Consider the following 22,585-nt stretch of genomic DNA (forward strand, 5'->3'; position numbering starts at 1 on the left):
CCCAAAGAGATGTTTGAAACATGACTGCCATGAATTGGGATTTTTAACCCAAGCCGTTGACCATGGAGGAGGGGGGAATCTGTTGTCTCCTTTATCTGGTACAGCTCCTCAGGAGGACAGGATTTACCTAAAAGGATACCCTATACAACCAACTGCTCTGTTGTAGTGTGGTGCTAAAGTTCAACCACAGTGTTATCAGTTGTGAGAGAGCAGATTACTCACACTAGTGTAGCTTGGGAATCCCTGCAATGTAGCTTTGTTCAATTTTTATATTTTCAGCTGCTTTTTAATGTGGAAGCAAATGATCACAGTTGCTCAAGGTATGCAGCTCTGGCTATTTTTTAGAGAAACTTTATATCAGTCAAGAAAAGTTTGGGAGGTAGTACCTTGCCGGTATATCACTTTTATACACACACTTTCCTCAGTTTTTATGAGGTTCCTGAGCAATCCTTTGTAAAGGTGTAATAGCAAATGTTAGGTGCAACATCCAGTTGTGTCCACTTGCTTGTGCAACAGGATTGACAGCTTATCTTGTCCCACAACCCTTTGCAGATTTGGAAGGATATGCAAACAACTGTTCATGCTATGCTGGATCGCACCCCAGCTTTTGAAAGTTACTTCAAGTATACTTTCTAAATTGTCAATTTAACCCGAGGTACTATTTCTGGGTTAGCGGAGTCTGTAACCTGAAGTATGTAACCTGAGGTACCACTGTATCAGCTTTTGAATACAGCAACCCAGTCCTCACATGCCATTAAGAGCCCTCTGTGAATTCATATTAGAGCTATGCTGGGAGAAACCACACCAGAGAGATAGCATACTATAGCAGGGGTAGGTAACTTTCAGCCAATGGGCATAGTTACAGCTGCTAGGCTATATCCACCTGACAATATATATGGTAGGGGGCAGGTAAAGGAGGGGCTTGGACAAGGGCTGTGCAGGCACTGTCTTATCCAAGCCAAAAGACACAAAAACTTCTTTCATGACTTGGAGGACTGTACGTTCCTTAGGGCACGAGGAAATAGACTGAATGCCAAGGTAAGTTTGAGCAGGGATTTGTGACAGCCATTTAATAAAAAAAACTATAAAACATAATAAAACTTCCACAGTAGCCAGCCACTATACTTAGTCTTTATTGTCTTTGATTGAAATTTAACCCACATTTTATAGTCCCTATGGTATAAAAAAAACCACTTGCACTGGAGGTATAGTAAAAAAAAAATTAGTTGTGTTTTTTTAAAAACAATGATAGACTGAGCTTTTTTTGGGGGGGGGGGGTCTGCGCTGCAATTCCATAAATAGTTGTAACAGCCATTTGACAGTTGAGCCTTAAGGCTTGACATCAGAGTCTACAGTTTCTGGATTAGTATCGCAGATGCGCCGCCACCTCCATTACAGATTCCAGCAAGGCCATACTCTCCTTGCTTCAATGCATGAGCCATGTGAACAACAATTCTTGCTCCAGACATCCTAAAACAGAAAAAGCACCCTAGTTAAGTTTTGAGTTGTATAGATCAGCATAGTGCTAAATAATATCTAGCTGAAGCATAAGACAGTAGCACTAGAGGTAAGTCGTTTGTGACAGACCTGTCTCACACATGTGCTAATCTATGACAACCATGCACCACTGAGCATCCTGGAGGGTGACTTAGGATGGAACTATGCCAAGAGGGAAGGGAGGCAAGAGATGTGGGAAAAGAGGACGTGGGAATGGAATCAATAGGGAAGAAGTATCCAAAATAAACTTTTCTATGGGTCTGTCTAATGCAGAACTGGCCAGTTTAGCAACAACTCTTCATTGTCTTAGGTCTTTCTCAGCCATCCTGTTCCCAAACTAGATGCACTGATCTGTGGTCCCAAGACTCAGAACTTTTTCAGTTATCATGGTTAAAATTTTCCAAATCTATTGTGTCTACTGCATCAATTGATTAAGACACTACCAAACACAATAAACGTTAAGGAGAGTGTTGATGGTTTGAAGTTGGATTTTTTACAGGACTAATACTTCCTCTGCACCATTACATAATCTTATTTCCTAGTGGATTATGAAGCAGGGCACTTAGAATATTGCAAACTATTAATAATTTTAGTTTAAATAAGAGTAGGCATTTTTAAAAGTACCAAGAGCAAGCACTTACAATGCACCATGTCAAATGCTGTTTCAGGGGGCATTTACTTAAGTAAATTTACACATCAGAACTAGGAATGCTTTCTGCTTTCTTACATTTATAGCTTGTTACCAAAGCTATAATAACTATTTGCCTTTGCTGTGGAAGGGAGGGTCAGATACAAATTTCTTCTTGTGCAAACAAATGTATTACTTCACTTACCCAATTGGATGTCCCAAAGAGACAGCTCCTCCATGAATGTTCACCTTTTGTGGATCAACATCTAGCATTTTAATGTTGGCTAGGACAACGACACTGAATGCTTCATTAATTTCCCACATTTTAATATCTTCCTTTTTTAGACCTGTCTGATTAAGTATCTGGAAAAAGACAGAAACACATAGGTAAAAGGTAATATTTATCACCAACAGGGTCTGGAGGGTTCTTGCCCTTCTGTTTTAATTGAGATATAAAATGGGTCACTGGCACAATTGGGACTGTAGTTCAAGAGACATCCAACCATAAAGATAAACATTTCAACTGACTTGAAGCCACATGTCAGGTGAAAAAAAAATTAACAATTATCACTGCCTACAGCAGTCAGGATTCAAGCAAATACTTTCTCTAGAAAAAAATAAACCCAGTCCCTGAATTACGAAATCCATGTGTACCAGTTTCTGATCAAATCTAAGGTGTGAGATACTTGAGAATTCAATATTAACAAACTAATTAGTTCAGTGTTTCACAATGCTAAAATACCAGCATTAACCTAAGCGTGAAATGTAGATTTCAAGCAATAAAGCAACTGGAGTAACACCTACAGTGGTACCCCGCAAGACGAACGCCTCGCGAGACGAAAAACTCGCAAAACGAAAGGTTTTTTCGTTTTCGAGTTGCCTCGCAAGACGAATTTCCCTATGGGCTTGCTTCGCAAAACGAAGCTTGCCCCGGGGACAGCGGGTCTTCTCTTTTGAAGCAAGGGGCGGCGGGGAGAAGCGATCTCCCCGCAGCCCCAGGTCCGGGGACAGCGGGAAGCGCTTCCCGCTGCCCCCGGACCTCTTTTGAAGCAAAGGGCTGCGGGGAGATCGCTTCTCCCCACCGCCCCTTGCTTCAAAAGAGGTCCGGGGGCAGTGGCAAGCGCTTCCCGCTGCCCCGGACCTCTTTTGAAGCAAGGGGCTGCGGGGAGAAGATCGCTTCTCCCCGCCGCCCCTTGCTTCAAAAGAGGTCCGGGGGCAGCGGCAAGCGCTTGCCGCTGCCCCCGGACCTCTTTTGAAGCAAGGGGCTGCGGGGAGATCGCTTCTCCCGGTGCTCCGAAGCGGGGCGGCGGGGTGGGAACACCTTCCCCCGCCGCCCCGCTTCGGAACGGTGCTCCGAAGCGGGGAGGGGGGGTGGGAACACCTTCCCCCACCGCCCCGCTTCGGAACGGTGCTCCGAAGCGGGGAGGGGGGGTGGGAACACCTTCCCCCACCGCCCCGCTTCGGAACGGTGCTCCGAAGCGGGGCGGGGGGGGTGGGAACACCTTCCCCCACCGCCCCGCTTCGGAACGGTGCTCCGAAGCGGGGCGGGGGGGGTGGGAACACCTTCCCCCACCGCCCCGCTTCGGAACGGTGCTCCGAAGCGGGGCGGGGGGGGTGGGAACACCTTCCCCCACCGCCCCGCTTCGGAACGGTGCTCCGAAGCGGGGCGGGGGGCGGGAACACCTTCTGAAGGCTGGCGGGGGGCAAAAGTCTTTGTCCCCCCTGCCTGCCTTCCCAGGGGCTTTTAAATCGCCCCGGACAGCGGAGAAGTCCTCCGCTGTCCCGGGGCGATTTTAAAATGCCGCCCGCCAGCATTTTAAGATTGCCCGGGCAGCGGAGAAGTCCTCCGCTGTCCTGGGGTTTTTAAAAATGCTGGGGGTGGGAAGAAAAGCCCTTGTCCCCCCCCCCAGCCTTCAGAAGAGGTCCGGGGACAGACTGTCCCCGGACCTGGTCTGAAGGCGGTTTCCCTAGGAACGCATTAATTGATTTTCAATGCATTCCTATGGGAAACCGTGCATCGCAAGACGAAAAACTCGCAAGACGAAGAGACTTGCGGAACGAATTAATTTCGTCTTGCGAGGCACCACTGTATTTAATTGTCTACTTAAATTACTTACAGTGCTGCTGAGAAATGTCATCTAACATTTACGTTTTACTCAAATATATTTTGCTTTTCAGGTCCATTTTAAAAAACCACTTTGTTATCAGTAGGTAGTGAACACCAAAAAAGAAAATAAAAGTACAAAGGCCAACAGAAAAAAAAAACTAATGAGAAGATTCAGAGGCAAGTTGCATTATGGTTTTGGCAGAAGCTTTCTAAGAAACCTTCCATGTTTGATTGGCATTAAGTCTTATTATCCAATATTCTGAATACTTCTGAAGTATAAGTATTGCTGTTTGACGTACTGTGATAAATATGAGAGAGCATGCTTTGAGGAAATTTTTAATTTGAAGGTAGGGGAATGCTATAAAATGATTACCTTAGGAACTGCATGTGCTGGTGCAATTGGAAAGTCAATAGGATCAACAGCAGCATCTGCAAAACCTGCAAAAGAGCAAATGTGAAGCAGAAAGGTGAAATGTAATTATTGGTATACATAGCAGCATTTAGAGTACCTGCAATAGATGCTTACAGCCTCTGGCAAAATTCTGGATATTATTGCTTTTAAAAGATGTAAGCATGGCAATGTTAGAGGAACAGCTGAGACATCCCAAAAGCCCCTGAATTCTCTCGAGTTTGGCAAATTGTCAAGCTATGACTGCACCATTCAATTAAAAAGTCCTTTCAACCTAACCTGCTGATAAAAGACAAAGTAAAACAAAGTCGGGGATGCGGGTGGCGCTGTGGGTTAAACCACAGAGCCTAGGACTTGCCGATAGGAGGTCAGCAGTTCGAATCCCCGAGATGGGGTGAGCTCCCACTCCTCAGTCCCAGCTCCTGCCCACCTAGCAGTTTGGAAGCACATCAAAGTGCAAGTAGATAAATAGGTACCGCTCCAGCGGGAAGGTAAATGGCGTTTCCGTGCGCTGCTCTGCTTCGCCAGCTGCATGCCGGCTCCCTCGGCCAATAAAGCGAGATGAGTGCCGCAACCCCAGAGTCGGTCACGACTGGACCTAATGGTCAGGGGTCCCCTTACCTTACCTAAAACAAAGTCAGTCTAACCCATTATCTGTCAGGATCAAGCATTTCTCAACATTTCACTAGAAAGTCAAGAAGATTCTTACCTACTATTTTAGCCAATGGTTTAGCATTCAGCCTTTTGGCTGCTTCTGAAGTCATCAGTACTAATGCAGCTGCTCCATCATTCAATGTACTGGCATTGGCAGCAGTTACTGTTCCTGAAAGAGGCAGCAATGTGAATATAGTGCATTCCTCAGTAACATCCTAAATTCAAGCCTATGTCAATCCATATTCAAAACACTGGCCACAGCAATTCAAATTCAACAACGCTGGCATTATATCAAAGCACACATCCATATAAACCATTTCACTGAAGGAAATGCAGGTATGTTTAAATAAAAAATGCAATCTGGCCAGCTTTTACTACATTAAAAACCAGGCATCACTTTTTTCGAGCTTACCGTTTTCTTTCTGAAAAACGGCCTTCAGTTTTGGAACTTTACTGAAATCAACACGCTTGTACTCCTCGTCTTCTTTAATCTCTGTGTCTGGTTTCCCTAAAATAAGACTTTATTTAGTTAAACAATTTCAGACTTCTTTGTGGCTGGACAGCTGGCACTCCCTAATTTCACAAGGAACAGCAGAACATGCAAAGGCTGCAGTTAAGCATGCTTCAAATCATGGTCTCATTGCTCCATCACTGCCCTAAGCCTCCTGTGAAAGGGAGGAAAGGCTTCCCAGGAGGCCACAAAACCTTTTTTTTGGAGGGGGGAGGGGACACAGAAAGAAAACTCAAACCTCAGCTTGGAAGGTCAAAAAACAAAAAGCTTAATATGGGAATAGGGGTGTAAACAGAAATGGTCTCTATTTTAGCAAAAAGAAACAAAATATGTTCAGTCTTCATTTCATAGACAAGTTATGTTTGCCAGAATGCGAACAACATTTTATACCATTTCAGTACATAGTTTATCATAAAACAGAAGGTAGGGAGGTATTATATATGAAATTATACTACCTTTCTGAGAAATAGTAACTGGGACAATTTCATTTGCAAAAACTCCCGACTCCCAACCTTCCTTGCTTTTGGTGTAAGATTTTATGGCATAGGCATCTTGATCTTCCCGTGATATAGTAAACTTCTTTGCAGTATTCTCTGCGCAATTACCCTGGGGAGGCAGACAGGAAATCACTGAAAGACATTTTAAAAACTGGACAGGTTTGTGTAGATCAGCTGTGCTATCGCCAAAATCCCCACTTTTGAGTTTAATGGACTCGAATATGAATTAATAAATGTAAATCAACTGAAATGAAACTGCCCATTTCGTTTGTGACTGTTAGACATTGGGAACAAACAAAAAAACCATGCAACTCACAAGCTTCCTGGTTTGTTTGCTGCCTGAAACAAGCTGTGCTAGCTTTTCCAATGAAACAGCATGAAGCAAGGCCATTTGCAGTTTCTGAGTGTTAAGCAAAGGTCATGGGATAACTAGGGATGGGTGAGAAATTTGGTTCTATTCACATTTAAAGGTGAACCTACCGTTGCACTAAATGGAAGTTACTTCCAAGTAGGGCTGCAGCCTAAGTGACATAACTGTTCAGGGCTGCAGCCTTAGGAAACCGATCAAATCATTTTGCATGTACATGTGGGGATTCCTGTATCATCCTGTTTTCCCCGACTTCTCACTCTGAATGCAAATGAAACACCAGAGCTGGACCAGGTCATCTCTTAATTTACTAAGACTGCCAGTCGCACTAAATTCAACAGCATTGCTGATATCTTAGGCATAAGATTTTGGTATGTATTCACAATTTCTGAATCCTATTAGATTCAGTAGTGTCATCTCCAGACTATTGGTAGTTTGCAAAAGGGTATTCAACTGCTTACCGGGAAGTTTAGGTTTGCACAACTGAAGTGGATTAAATCTGCTTAAATCTTTTTTTTAAGAAAGAAATAGACCTGAATGAATTTATTATTTCGGTCACAGACTAGTTCCAGTCCACATACAATATCAAGGAAGTCATAAAACAGATAGGGATACATTGGAATTTGCAATTAGGCATAACACCTGCAATTAGACAATACAGTTATAGCAACAGTTAAAATATATATAAATTAAAACTTAGTCACTAAAATATAACCTACAGTTATCATTTAAGGCCTTAATCATTATGATAGGACAGCTTGTTCCCTAGGTTTTATGGCAATCGCACAGAATTTGGCTACCCTTAACGTGAACTCAGGATCCTTGTCCTCTACCAGGGATTTTAGACGGGGTGGGGTGGGGGTGGAGCTCTTATGTTCAGCTCCTGAACTCAACAAATGTAGGCTTTTGATCAGGAAAGTATCTGAACATCCTATTTTCCAAGAGAACCTTTTAAAAAAAAACAACAACAAAAATAGGCTGCCACAAAACTTGCAAGACATTAAAAGCTGTATTTACCATGTGAATTTTGTTGTAAACATCTGTCAAGCCATCTTTGACAATCAAGTCTTCAAGCTTTACTCCTCCATAAGGCGTTGCTCCTCTGACCATTGTGTAGGGTACATTAGACATGCTCTCCATTCCACCAGCTACCATCACGTCCTGTTTCAACAAATTATATACAGCTTTTTCCAACTTACAAGGAGGATGAAAACAAAATACTTAAAAGTGCAATACTATTGTCCCTGGGAGGGCCTAGGATACAACAGATTTCCCCCTCTGTCAATAGAATCGCCATTCTCCCAGAACACCCCCCCAAAAAAAAAATAAGGGGGAATATGCCAGCCCCTTATTTTCCTGCCCACTATGATCTCTACAAGAAAAATAAAAACCCTGAAAAAGGTTCCTTCATCTTTCACTTTCTCTCCCACACCTTTGAATTGCTTGGCTCAGATCTAAATGATGTTCTGAGTCTCCCATTAGGCAAAAAGTTGCAATGCAATTCGTCATACAATCAAAAGGGTACATACACAATTACAAACACTGGAATGGGAAACCTGTAGCCCTTCAAATATTGTTGGACTACAACTCCCATCATTCCTGACCACTGGCCATGCTGCCTGAGCTAATGGGAATTTTAGTCTGACATAATCTGGAGGGCCATGGAGTCTCCTTTCCTTTGAGGTTTTTTTCATATATATACACAAGCAGTGTATAAATTTTATTAAATAAATAAATAAAATAATTTATAAAAATCCTCAGATAGTCACACAGCGTTATTAATCTTCCACCCACTGGTATTGCTAATCTGCATGTTGCATATCCTTTTGATGTCCCCCCCCAAAAAATGTGTAGATTTAATATAAAATGTTAATAGTTTGGTTGGCCCCCGCCTGTATTGGGAGAGAATGCAAGAGTGTGCCTTCGGGGGTGAAGTCAAACTGTTGGAAAGTTGCAGGAAATAACATAGACAAGTCAGATACTGAAGCCGTACCAGCACAATAATCAAAGCAGTGTGGTTTGGTACAGTTGGCAAGAAATCTCTCTGATACACTTCCTTTTTAAAGGAAGAAGATCTTGCAAGAACAGAAGCTCTCGGAGGCACACAGAAGGACTCCAGCAAATTTGCTCTTATAAACAGTTGCTATTGGTCTTTCTAAGAGATTATACATTTCCACATATTTACAAGTCTTCTGAATATACTGACTCTCCTACCTGGCTCCCACATGCCAGACTCTGTGCTGCCAGCATAATAGATTTCATTCCAGAGGCACAAACTTTGTTGACAGTCGTGCAAGGAGTAGAAACTGGTAAACCTGAACCAAATTAAGATAAAAATAAACTTCGAAGAATTGTCAGCCAGCTGCATATATGGAATATATCAAGTTGCTTTAATCAATTAAAAAGGAACTCATGCCAAAGAATCCCACTGACTTTCCTGATACCATGTGTTTTTCAAACCAGTAGTGTCCTCTCATGCTAGTCTCAGTTCTATAAAGATGAAAGACCATTCCTGACATCTCCAGTAGTCCCTTCCATTCGTAACATTTTATCTTTGGGATTCAATCCTTTGACTTCACCACATCAGAAAACTAGCAACATGTTATTAGGCAACATATTACCTCCCCACCACCATATATGCTAAGGACATTAGCTGACGTGAAAGTACAGAAGGAGAAAAAGAGGAAAAGGTAACTCAAAAAATGTTCCAGTTCTGATTATGGCAGTTTGAAGAAAACAGAAGGCCGATTCAGATTAAAATTCAAACTCAGATTAATTTGTTGAGTATTATGTGAATCGTACTCCTCAGTTATTTACCTCTGTTTTATAATTTAGCAGTGAATCTTACTCATTGAGGGTTGTATCCAATGTCATCTCAGTGCTAGTGAAAAAGCCTTCACCTTCTCCCCCACCGTAGCTCCCTACACACCCTCAGAATCTACTCTAGAGGTTTGGGAGACCTACTGAAGCTGATTCAGGGAGCTCTGAAGGAGATGCGGGTGTGGGGAGAAGTCCCACTGCATGAAAGGAAATCTACTCATGCATTGTTGGATTTACGACTTGTGCCCTAAGAAGTCATGAGCCATAAAACAGTTTTGGTACCTGCACCAAGGGTTGCTTGTCTTGCAGGAGCTTGTCCTTGTCCAGCCTGAATAACATTGCCCATGTAGACTTCTTTCACTTCTTGTGCAGGGATACCTAATGGCAAAAATCAGAGAAGGCATTTTCCAAGCATAAAGTGATAATATGCTCATAGAATGAGAGAGAAAAGAAACATCTGGGTAAGAATGAAATAGATGCTGAAGCTGCCACTTAACTTTTGTTTATGGACAAAACTGAGGAGCGAAGTTAAGTCCTTAAAAAGCTCATCTAGATTGCAGCTCTCGCTGCTTTAGCTCAGAACCTCTACGCAAAACCACTTGTAAAGTGGTGCAGAGCAGGTACTTCTTTGCAAGCTTAGCACAATGTTTGCTGTACAAATTTGGTCATCATTGCTTTAGTCCCTGGGTTATTCACTTGAATGCAAATGGCCAAAACTGAAAGTGGGACAGGTTTGCAATAAATCATCCTTGAACCATGTCAGAACTGAGAATAAACCAGGGGAGAGGGTACCAGAGTGATGACAATGGAGGACTAAGAATTGCTCAAAAGCAGACCGAGTGTGACATAGTCTAAAAAGGATGACATACTTTACAAATACACCTTGGGCACATGCATAATTGATTTCTTTAAAGAACAGCATGAATACTTAGTGGCTACCTTGTCCCAGCATAATAGCAAAGTGGCAATGGGTGATTACAACAAACACTAGCTGCTATTTAACCTGGATCAGAAGAGATGGTGAATATTTTCCAAACAATCCATCCCCATCCCACCCTGTTCCACAAAGCCTTCTGAACAGAGTCCAGACTTACCTGCTCTTTCAATTGCGCCTTTAATTGCAATGGAACCAAGTTTAGTGGCTGGCTGTGATGAAAGGGATCCTTGGAAAGAGCCAATGGGTGTCCGGACAGCACTTACAATTACTACTTCCTAACAAACAAAACCATTGCAATGATTATGACAGTTACCCACAGAAAGGTATATTATCAAGTCTTAAGTTCTGTTTGAATTAGGAAGATAAGACTTAGCAGTTATCAAAGTAAGTGTATGCTCCAGAAACATCTGGTTATGCCTGTATGATGGGTTGTGTAGTGGTCAGAGTATCAGACTAGGACCTGGGAGACTAGTCCCCTTAACCATGAAACTTGATGGGTGAACTTGGGCCACAGTCTCTCAGCCTAACCTACTCCACAGGGTTATTGCAAGGATGAAACTGATGGAGAACCACCTTGAACTCATTGGAGGAAAGCTAGGATATAAATGTAAAAATAAATAAATAAATAAATAAGTTAATTTGTATGATAATATGTTGTTATATCATAGCAAGAAGGCTGTACAACTGCTGATAACTAAAGAAAATAAGACATACAGATGGGAGAACTTCCTACTTATTCTTTTTTTGCCAGGGAGTGAGTAGGTGGATCAGACAGCATGATAATATAAATAATATCATCTAGTGGCTGAAAAACATTGAGAGGGGGAAACAACATTGCAAGTTTTGTAACAACCCACGTAGGCCAAATTATAGGCAGTCTACTTAGGCAATTTCAAAAGAGAACACAAGTTATTTGCAGCAGTGAGACAACAAAATTCTATGGCATCCTAGAATCTATTTATTATGGCACACACTTTGACAACAACAACTTTTTGGATAGGAACCCACTTTATCAGATGCATGCAGCAAGGTAACCTTTTCAAGTATGCACATAGATAGACATGTATCATTGTTAGGGCAAGACTAGATAGGATGCTGAATGCACTGCTTTTTAATTCCTAATTGAAGTGAGGAATGGTAGAGTGTTTTGTCAGGCTGTGGTGTGCAGCAAATCCGATTTAACCCTTAGCCTCTAGGCCAGAGCTTTCCAAACTATATGTGGAGACACGTTAGTGGGCTGCAGTGTGTAGGTGTGTCGCACGAATGCTGGGAAGGGGTTGATTTAACCTCTGGATTGCTAGTAAAACTGAATTACTGTGTTGTGAAATGATGCATGTCTAAAAAGTGTGTCACCAACATGAAGTTCGGAAAACTCTGCCCTAGGCTGTGGTCCCAGTGAAAAATTCTCCCTTGGCCACTATCAGCCGCATCAGGAGAGCTGATATTGGTACCAATAGTTCCTCCTAAAACGAAAATGCATCTATGTGGGCAAGGCATCTTTTGTCAGGACCACTGCAGATGAGGAACGAGTTAGAAAACCCTGCACACCATAGTCCTGGCAAAAATCCCCCCTCCCCTAATATATTTCATTTGCAATTTAAAACCAAAGGCACATCAGGAAGTGATATGTTTGGCCTCACACCTACTCTGGCCCTTAATCCACTTAATATATCTCAACTCGCTGTTTGAAAGAACATGGTCTTGTAGAGCTGGGCAAAGTATGGTATTGCCATCGCAAGTACCTGAAGTCCTGTTACAATTGATACTTACATTTAAGCCACGTTGTGATGAGTAGCCTCTGCTTGCATAAGTTAACATCTGAAAAAAAGAGTTTATTTTTCAGTAAGTGCAAAAACATCTGGTTTAGTGATTCAAAAATATTGTGTTTTTCCATTTAACATATTTTAAACAAGCTACTTAATTACACTTGTTTGTTTTTCTTAATACTTTGAAGCTTTAGAATTATTCTTATTCTTATCATCATCATCAGCAGCAGCATTTGCTACTCTATGAAATACTTCCAGAAGTGAATAGGCAGAAAAGAGCAACAACAACTGTCATAACTTTGCAAAGAATTTTCAAGCAATATACCTTTACAAAAATCCTAATGCTTAAAATAACTGTCAGTTAAACAATATTGGAATATTGTACAATCCTATTGCAAAACAAGTCAGTGATGCTGAGCTATGTTATTTGGTAATTTACCCTTTTGATCCTATAACCTTTAGCCCACTGAGGTTAACAAACTCTGACGGACACACTGAGCAGTTTTTAATCTCTGTTTTAGCCTCTCTATTTAGATAACTTTTGCCACAGTAAGCAGTCGCACATAAAGATGAGGATCCAGGTTTATTGTTTTTAGCAGTTTGCATGTGCGCTCCAGAGGAGTGCTGTTTTAAAAGAGGCCATTGCTCCTTGATACAAACATAACTTATGAGTGATATTAGATGCATAAACACCATGAGACAACCACCACAGTAGCAGATTTTGATCATCATTGAGGACAGCAGAATGGAGGGGAGATTTTATCCAAAAAAGGCAAACTCCACCAGGAGGTTCTCCTGTAGATGACCCCTTACACAGGAGATCTTCTGATGGACCATACCTCCTCATGTTCATTTGCAGAAAGAGGAAAGCAGATCTGCTGATTGGCATTTCTGTCTCAAGCAACAAAGTATATTGGGCTGTCTCTGCTCCAGAGAGCTCCTTTACCTTTAAGAGGGGAACCACAGAGCAAGAATTAGGCCCTGCCTACAGATACAGTAGCATGTAAGTTGCAGGTCTAGCTTCATATTATTGGGGGTGCTGGGCAGGCTGTCTTCCGTGGGCCTCCCATCTCCAGCACCTGTGGCCACTTGAGTCCCCATACATTAGCTTCTGCCTTCCACAAGGGAACTTGCAGAGTCTGCTTTTGCAAGGACTGGAGTTGTTGTTGTTGTTTAGTCGTTTAGTCGTGTCCGATTCTTCATGACCCCATGGACCAGAGCACGCCAGGCACTCCTGTCTTTCACTGCCTCCCGCAGTTTGGTCAAACTCGTGCTGGTAGCTTCGAGAACACTATCCAACCATCTCGTCCTCTGTCGTCCCCTTCTCCTTGTGCCCTCCATCTTTCCCAACATTGGGGTCTTTTCCAGGGAGTCTTCTCTTCTCATGATGTGGCCAAAGTATTGTAGCCTCAGCTTCAGGACTGGAAGTGGGCCCTGGCAAATGTCCATGACCCTAGGTGCCAATGCCACCACAGAATAAAACCCTATTTTTTATTTTTTTATTTAAAATGCAACAGTTAACAACATTAAAGATTTAAAGCAGGCAGTCACAGGGGAAGTGGACGGGAAGTGATGTGACCTTGCAGCAACTTGATCCACACTACACTCTGTGTTTGTGTGTGTGTGTTAGAATTCAAAGGTAGCAAGAGTTTGGGAGTACAGTAGTACCTTGGGTTAAGTACTTAATTCATTCCAGAGGTCCTTTCTTAACCTGAAACTGTTCTTAACCTGAAGCACCACTTTAGCTAATGGGGCCTCCTGCTGCTGCCGCAGCACAATTTCTGTTCTCATCCTGAAGCAAAGTTCTTAACCCGAGGTACTATTTCTGGGTTAGCGGAGTCTGTAACCTGAAGCGTATGTAACCCGAGGTACCACTGTATACCACTTAAGTATAGGAGAACACAATCACCTTTGGAACATTATGCACAGAGAGACATCCTTAAAAAACATTTTTTTGAAAAAAGGGCAGCAAAACTCGGGGGAGATCAACGTTTCTCAGGAAGCATTTATTAGGAGAGAAAAAATACAGGAGAGCGCTCGAACACGGGGTTCCTCGGCTCATCCAGACAAGCAAGACTCTGCCTCCTCAGGTGGGCTCGTCTTGGCGCATGCGCGCAGGCCCGGCCTAAGAGGCACGCGGCGCTGACGCAGGGAAGGGCGAAAGGAGGCGGGGCTGGCCGCTTAGCCCGCTGCGCCTCAGGGGGGCTCAGCCGTCCCTGAGGGAAAGCGCGGAGGACGAAGGAAGGCGGCCGGGTCGTCCGTCAGGGGAAAGCGGGACCTCCATAACCAAACCCGCCCCCGGCCTGGCCTTGTTTTCCCCCTCCTCACCCGAAGCGTCTTCGGCACCTGCCGCCCGCCCAACATCTTCGCTCTCACGCCGGCCTCCGCAGCACCAGCAGCCGCCCTCAGAACCCCTTCAGCAGCCTCAGCAACGGACCTCCGAGGCAGCGCAAGAGCCGCCGCCGTCACCTTCAGAAGGGCACGCCCACCCCTTGACCTAGCCAATAGGAACCCAAGGGCGGACCCGCCGTTTAATCCCCTGCCCTCGATTCTGTGCCTCCGGTCTGAGGAGGGGAGGGCGCGTCAAAATTGGGAGAAATCCTATTGGAGCCTGAAGAGAAGTGGGCGGAGCTATTAGAGAGCAGTTCTATTGGCGAGGGAGGGGGCGTGGGAATTAATAAGCGGCGCTCATTGGACAAGGGGTAGAGGTTGGGGAAAGGGCAAGGAAGAGACACACTATCCTTGGTTGAGAGGGAGGGGCTTGGCAGTTCCCAGCATCGAAGTGAACCGCTTGAAGGACATTCCTTCCCTCAGAGAATTCTGGGCATTGTAGTTTGTTAAGGGCGCTGGGCATTGTAGGTCTGGGAAGAGTAAACTGCAGTGCCCAGAATTCTTTGAGGGAAGGAATGTGCTTTGAACACAGTAGGCAGGGATGTAGACAGTTTAGGTTAGGATGGAACCGTAGAATTGGAAGGGACCACAAGGGTCATCTAGTCCAACCCCTTGCAACACAGGAATCTTTTGGCCAACGTGGGACTCAAACTCACAACCCTGAAATTAGGAGTCTCATGCTCCACCAACTGAGCTACCTTGTTTGAAGAGGGAGCATTCACTATTGCTCCCCACTGTCACAAATGTGCAATGGCAAAGCAAGTTCTCAGTTCTCAGCACAACATGCACCAAACACACACACAAAAGAGGCACCAAACGAGAAAAACAACTTACACAAAAGTGCACAAACCAAACATGAACTGGCAATAACATTGCTTTGCTTACCACTCTCTCCCCCAACTAGTCTGGTGAAGAGTTCTGGGGAACATATGCAAGCTTGCACACTATTTTGTGACCTTTCTTTGGCCTAAGAAAGGTATTACTCTAATCTGGATTTTTACAATGTGACAGTAAACTGACTTTCAGCCTTATCAGTATACAAGCATACTCTGATGCCACGTGGAGTTTTAGGCATACTTATTTGGGACTTAAATCTCATTAAGTCAAACACACACATCTCACACTGCCTTGGATACCACCGAATTCCTGTTTTGTTTTGTTTTGTTTTGGGAGGGAAAAGATGTTCAGGAGTGTCAGAACCAGCCTTCTGGACCCAGCCTAAAAGCTGTTTTAAAAAACACTGAAATGATCCAATGTTTTATCGACATTTGCTGCAATACAGAAAACAGAAGATTACACTGTGGACTCCAATGAGTCGTAGTACAGGTTGTAAAAGAAGATTAGGCAATAAAACCGAAGTTTTTGTAAACTCTTTTTATATGGCAGGTGTGGAGCTATGTAAATGTTATTTTAGCAAACTTCCAAGAATATAATAATGGAACAGGATGAAACGACCACTTCATGCATAGTAAATCCCTTTATAAAAGTACTTGTGTGTCATATATGCATCATCATGTAAAAAATGGCTGTGATCCAAAGAGCTACTTGTTAAAATAAATTGCTTAAAGGATAAGCCATACATCAGTCTTCCACGTCTTGGTAGACTACAGTACTGCCTCCAAGTGCCTCAACTAGAGCTGGAATTTCTTTCATCTCTTAACATGAAAGGGAATTTTTTCTCAAATTTAAGTGTTCAGTCTACTAGTGCTGTACTGCTCAAATTTCTGAAAAAATAAAATGTCATTGGGTGTCACCAGATCAATTACAAATCCAAACTGTCCATGGAACTGAAGGCAATATAACCAAGTACCAAAGCGACATAAATTGAGTAAGCAGCACTAGATAGCAGTGGGAAAGTATTGATTTTTAATAGTAACTTGCAATCCAAATCTAGTTTAAAATTTCAATTACTTTGCAGTACTGTAAGGTTTACACAGGGAGCTTGTACTAAAAAGGTAGTAAACTTCTGTTACATAGAAAGAACTGATAATTAGGTGCTGTGGATTTGGATCAGATTATATTGCTGCACTGCTGTCTGACAAGGCAGTTGTACGTGCCATGCATATAGCCAATACAAATGCATATCCCTGTAATAATGCTCAGACAGATCCCTTGGAACCTATGTGGTGTTAAATGCTGATGAAAACACTTATTCATACCTTGGACTAGCTTGGGATTTCAAAACAACTGATGGTAGTCTAGGAACACTAATGGACTGTGCTTAATTCCAATTTTCAAAAGGTTCTGAAGATAACACCAAAAATATTTTGTGTTTTTTATAATATTTTATATTACATTTTTATTTTGCAAGAAAATAAATTATACAACTTAAAAAATAAAATCCAAAAATTAAGCAGTACATCAAAATAGTTCAGCCGGACTGCCATACAAGAAGAAACTGCTACCAGTCAAAATTGTACAGCATTATTTCAGTATGTAGTGGCACACATTCAAAACTGTAAATAACCATATGTAGATGGATATTACAACCTAGGAAACTCATGTTTGCGCTGCACTCCAGGCTACATATAGTCTATTAAAACAGGAAAGCTCTTGTGTATTGTTTTATTTCACAAATATGACCTTGAATTTACAAAGATAGGATCCCAGCCAGTTCCATGAAAATAGAAAATAGTTTTGCGCTTAAGATACCAAATCTTTCCATGAAGCTATCAAATATTTCTCTCAGCTGCATTTTTTAAAATTTGTACCTTTTACAACGGATACTATAATGCAAATAAATCCAAAGTATTCAACTACCCGGGCCATGTTACTTTCTTTCCCCCCAAAAGGCCACCACTCAAACTTAAGTTAAACTACACTATGCTCCAACAACAGGTTTAAACAAATGAATAGGTAGAAAACAAGGGACACCAGTAGGATAAAGGGGGGAAATGGAAGACTTCAAAATTAAGTATGAACCTCATATGTTGTGACATATTTTTTTTTAACAACTATGTTTAAAATCAATGCAACCTACATTATTTTTCACATCTAGAGTATTACTTAATACAAACCACAATGGCAGTGCTTGTGGCAACATACATTTTTCAGAAGCAGCACCTCTTTATGCTAGGTCTTTGGAGAAAAATATCCAAAGCTAAAAATCAAGCTTTAAAAGTACCATGTTGCCATATTGCAATGACTGATGATTCAATTCATTCTTAGATTTGGATGTTTTCCTATTTCTGCATACATTTTTAAACCAGTTTGTTTCTCTTCCTGATAACCTTTAGCCTTAAGGGCATCTTGGTGAAAAGTGTCCTGACAAGAGAACGCTAAATGTGATTCTGCAGCTGTAAGGAAATTGCTGGTGTGATTTTTCAGATTCAGTGTTTTACATGACATCCTGATCCAATGTACACAAAAAGAAAAGAAAAAACTGAACAAAGTTATAGGCACATTGTCCATTGTAATTCCCCTGGTCCTAGAAACATTTAGATACCTTGTGTAAGAAATAACCGTAAGAGATGGAGACGCAAGGGCACTGTGAATTTTGCTGCTATGTAAATGAGCAAGACAGACTCTCACTGGCAAGATCCAAACAGCCTCATGTGATCCTTAAAGTGCTTCTGCATGTGGATGGGTTTTCTGAGTTTTTTTCTTTTCTTTTTCTTTTTGGCAATTTTCCTTTTGAAGTACAGGCCACTGTACTGCACTCTTTTTAGGGAGAACAAGGGGCTGATGGGAGGGCTTTATGAATAGTCACAAATGAAGTCCATGGTGGTCATTTACATCCTAGCCACTAATTCCAAAGTTCTAAAGTATTTGCACTGCTAGGAATAAAAAGAGGGAAAGGAGTATTTTTTGACAATCAGGCTGCTAGTGTCTGAACGATACCAAGAAATTAAATATGAAGTTTAAAGCTGGTTTTATATTTAATGTGTCATGCCTACTGCCTCCAATACAAATTAATGGGAAGCATACAATTCAAAAGCACTCTCATCAAAGTATTCAAGAAATATGTACAAATATTTTAAAAAATTACTTGCCCTTTTCTACCCATTTCCAAACCAACTTCCAAACCAAATGCAGTTTTAGAAACCCTGTAGCATGTAGACTTCTGGGGGATCAATTTTAGTTGTCTTTCCCTTTAACAAGGAGTGCATGACAAGTATGTAAAACTTTTTTTTTTTAATTCTTGCCCATAAAATTTTGATGCTGAAATTCAACAATTCTATGTTAACTTGGAAGTTAACTTTATGTCAACTCTATGTTAATTTTTAAAAAATATTATCCTCTGATCCACAATAAAAATGCGCACATTAAGTGCAGAAAGTGAGGTTTTTAAATCACTGCCTGTTTTCATCTGCCACTTTTGCATTTCCATGCAAGTTTGTCAGTCTCTGCCATCCCAAAGCACATACAGTTCCCCCACCCACACTGGTATGTTATTTATGATCACTTAAGGGCGCCAGTACCAACCTCTGTCTGTGGATGGGTAGACTTACCTTTGGAGCCCCATTATAGGTAACATACAGCAACCATTTCCAATTTCACTCTGCCTACACAGCTATCTGTATTTCACTTTCCAACCTGTAAGCATAATCACTAACTTTAAGAAGGAAAGACAATTGCTCTATACTGCTAAAAGTTTAAAGGCTGTTTTGCAACATTGCTTTTCCCAGGCATAACGTTTAGGAATAGGGTATGGTAAAAGCTAAACTGGCGTTAGGTAATTTCCCCCCCACACACTAGTAATGCTGAGGCAGGAAGCTCAACTCTTCATGGACATTTTAAAGCAGCTGGAGACTTGGCAGTTAACTCTGAAAATGACTAGCATCTGCTGTGGTGTGGCAGTTCTCTTGCCCTCAGTAAAGCACTCTTTAGCCCTAAGCCTTAATGTGCATTGCTTTAAGTCTCTGGAAGATTTTTATCAAGGGAAGGGGGGGGGGAATGAGCACATTCCATCAGTGGGGGCTCCTACTCACCGAAACAAATGGAGGCTGGGTGGCAGCATTTTTTTCTTTTTTGTAGAACAGTCAGATTTATGACAATCTGTCAGCTTATATATGTGGAGCTGGTCTAGGAGGTCAAAGAATTATCTTATTCCACACAGTTGATCCCCCCCACCCCCCGCCAGAGTAGAACTGTATTAAAAAAAATGTAACATTTAGAGATTTTCAAATAAATAATCAAGGAAGAAATATATAGGGATTGTCAAAATGTTAATTCCTATTTTGGATAAGTTGTGCACTGGCTATTTTTAATGCATTCAGATTTACGCAAGCATACTATATTAAATGTACAAAGAGATACACTTAATATTTCATTTTGTTTCACCATAAACAGATCCATCCATGAAACACAGTTCTTAAGGGTGAAGCCATAATCAAGAGAAAGCAACACCTCTTATTTTAAAAAGGAGGGGAATGAAGTCATCTGTCCAAGAAACAAATGTTTACCCAAGTTTTATAAAGAAAAGTGACAGACAGGATATATCCTGCTTAACATCACTTGTGTCTCAGTATCCAAATTCAGTTATACTGAAGCACTTTGCTTGAGCCCAAAGATAAATATGTATCTTCAGCTGTGATGCTATTTGTGTCTTGCTCAAATATTGTACATAAAAATGGATCAAAAGGAGGCTGTTGATCCAAAACACAAAGTGTGAACTGCTACATCTAGTCCTACTCGCTGCTTTCTTAAAAATGTGACAACCCTCAGTGCATGGGTTTTGAAGATATTTTCCTTGTGCAAGGTACTGTTCATCTAGAAACCCCGAATCTGTTCTCTTCCAGGTGGGTACAATTGAAATCTAAAAAAATATCACAACGGGCTCTCAATGAATGCAAAGTTTCCCCACAAAAACAGCATGCTGTTAAAAACCTGTGCAACATGAAGGGAACGCCATCATGCTAGCTGAAAAAAAAGGTTGGCAAAACAAAGTCCTCTGGTAAGGTAAGGCAGGGATTTGAATATGTAATGCAAGTCAAACAAGTCCTCTCTCAGCACAGTTCATTTTCTTGTAGTTGTCTGCTCAAGCCATCTCCAATGCACATTTCCTTGGCATCTTCCAGTAAGAGAGTCTTCAAGCTATGCCATGTATATAAAAGTGTTGATATCTGATTCATCTCTTCTGATATATTTGTGTTCTATAAGCCATTCAATCTGCTCTTTTATCATTTTCTTCTGTGGCAAGAACATGTTCTTTAATATCTCTACTAGTTCAGTCTGAAGCTGAGCATTAGTAATTTTCTTCCTCATTTTCATTATTTGGATGATAGCCTCCTAAGCAAGGAAAAAAGGAAAGAAAAAGCACTTTGGGTGTGTGTTGTACAAGGCTAACAAACCAAATCTATTTAACTGGTTGGCAAAGAAGACAGTCAATTTCATAAGCATCACTTTGTAAATCACAGGATTTTGAAGACTAGGGCTACCTATTATATTAACTGAAAAGAACAGCCAACTTAGCTTAAGACACACCCCTCATTTTAGATCTGTACTTACCAGCTTAGTTGCATTCACATGGACTGCTTTAGCAACATAGTTAGCAATTATTTATTTGTTTACCTTTATCTGTTTATATTTAAAAGCATTCCTAATGTTAAGCAAATATTTAAAAATCTCTTAAGCAGTATACAAATATACATAAACGATAAAGGCAACCAAACAATGTAATAGACCTCTTCAGATATTGCCTTCAGAGTTGCTAGACACATAGTCACAGCAACCAAGAAAAGAAAACATTTTGTACTAACACAAGACAAAGTTGCAACTATGCTGGTAAAAGTGAAGGTCAAACAGGGTTCTACCATTTTATTTTAATATCATAAAAGCCTATTGCTTTCGAAAACTGCAGGGGTATGAGCAATGGCAGAGGGCAGTTTGTGAGAATAACACTTAGCCTCTCTAAGCTAACATATTACATATATGCATACTGGAGAGGATCATGTAAGTTGTGAATTTTCACTTAAAAGATTTGGGACTAAGATTATCATTATTAAGCAGGCTCAGACATTCACCCTGAAAGCTAAGTTCTTAGAAGTTGTAGGGCATGGGAATCAGCATCTCATGAATGCTACTGCAAGTGAGCCAGGGGGTTGAAACTACCAATGTATGGTCAAACAGGACAGAAGGAATATAGAAATTAATTAAACAAAGCACACACGTTGCCGCTGGGCAGCAGTGAGTGCACATCCCCAAGGCCCTGGAACACACCACACATAGATTTCTGCTAGGGTGACTCTACAAATCAACCTGTTGTGTCAGTGTGGCACTACCAAGGTTACATAGTTTTGATGACACATTTAGGTATGAATGCTGACTTTGAAATTTCAGAAAGCAAGGATGACACTCTTCCAAGCATATCTTAGAATGACAAGACCGTTTCCTTTTTATTTCTACTAAAACCGAAGTAGCTGAATTCTGCATCCCATATCACCATTTGTGTGCCAATGGAAACGCATAAAGCACACGGTCCTAGAGATCCACAGCAATTTTGCAACTCAGTCCCTGTTCCTATGTTGTGAATAAGAACATTTGCTTCTGTTCATGTTGCCCTTTGGGGCTTTGCACCTGTGTAGCTTGGTGCAAAACAGATTTTCACCTGCCTGCATTGTGGAGCCCTTTTGATCACAAAGTCAGATAGTTAAACATGAATTTCCACATCCTACAGCATACACAGAGATCATACTTGTAGTAGTGTAAAAAAAATAATCACAGAGTTGAATAGTTAGCAAACTGAATCAAAGCCAGAAGGTTATATAGGATTAACGTACCTGCGTCCGTAATATTCTTAACTGGACTATCCCTTCATTTTCCTCTTCTCGCATTCTCTCTGTAGTTAATTGAAGTCTACCAATTAGGTTTATCTTACCTCTCTTTTGAACTTTTGCATTTTTTCTGAAATAATTAAGAATGAGATGAAGCAAAATATATAGGATATGCAAGATGCTTTCACTGCTTAGTCCTAATCCTAAGAGACTCTCCAAGATTTCAGGAAAAGCTATTTCTGAGTGATAATGCTCAACAACCTTTATTATGATTAGGATTATCATC

General features: G+C 41.5%; 2 protein-coding genes across 3 annotated transcripts in view; both read right to left on the minus strand.

Annotated features, from left to right (window-relative positions):
- Positions 1-1,115: 1,115 nt before the first annotated feature.
- Positions 1,116-14,690, minus strand: ACAT1 (acetyl-CoA acetyltransferase 1). Its single transcript, XM_081196975.1, has 12 exons — positions 14,522-14,690; positions 12,198-12,245; positions 10,585-10,702; positions 9,773-9,868; positions 8,885-8,985; positions 7,688-7,831; positions 6,262-6,412; positions 5,708-5,803; positions 5,351-5,464; positions 4,606-4,670; positions 2,331-2,488; positions 1,116-1,470 (listed from the first exon to the last, which is right to left on the minus strand). The coding sequence occupies exons 1-12, from the start codon at positions 14,555-14,557 to the stop codon at positions 1,350-1,352; spliced, it is 1,248 nt and encodes a 415-aa protein (XP_081053101.1). The 5' UTR covers positions 14,558-14,690; the 3' UTR covers positions 1,116-1,349.
- Positions 14,691-16,855: 2,165 nt separating this feature from the next.
- CUL5 (cullin 5) overlaps positions 16,856-22,585 on the minus strand; it is a 32,804-nt gene continuing 27,074 nt past the window's right edge. For both annotated transcript variants that reach the window (XM_081197642.1, XM_081197643.1), the window contains 2 exons: positions 22,306-22,429; positions 16,856-20,815 (listed from right to left, as the gene is read on the minus strand). In XM_081197642.1, the coding sequence (XP_081053768.1) occupies positions 20,621-20,815; positions 22,306-22,429 (319 nt within the window). In that variant the 3' untranslated portion in view covers positions 16,856-20,620. The remainder of the gene's footprint in view (positions 20,816-22,305; positions 22,430-22,585) is intronic.

Source organism: Podarcis bocagei, assembly GCF_964188305.1.
Source record: "Podarcis bocagei genome assembly, chromosome: 6".
Classification (NCBI taxonomy): domain Eukaryota; kingdom Metazoa; phylum Chordata; class Lepidosauria; order Squamata; family Lacertidae; genus Podarcis; species Podarcis bocagei.

Bases quoted from the DNA above. Each gene is read 5' to 3' on its own strand.
- ACAT1 (XM_081196975.1), bottom strand. From the start codon at position 14,557: ATGTTGGGCGGGCGGCAGGTGCCGAAGACGCTTCGG. The intron at 7,832-8,884 runs GTAGGAGAGTCA...TTGTTGAAACAG, and splicing joins GTCTGGCATGTGGGAGCCAG to GACGTGATGGTAGCTGGTGG. The intron at 5,465-5,707 runs GTAAGCTCGAAA...TGCCTCTTTCAG, and splicing joins CGTTTTTCAGAAAGAAAACG to GAACAGTAACTGCTGCCAAT.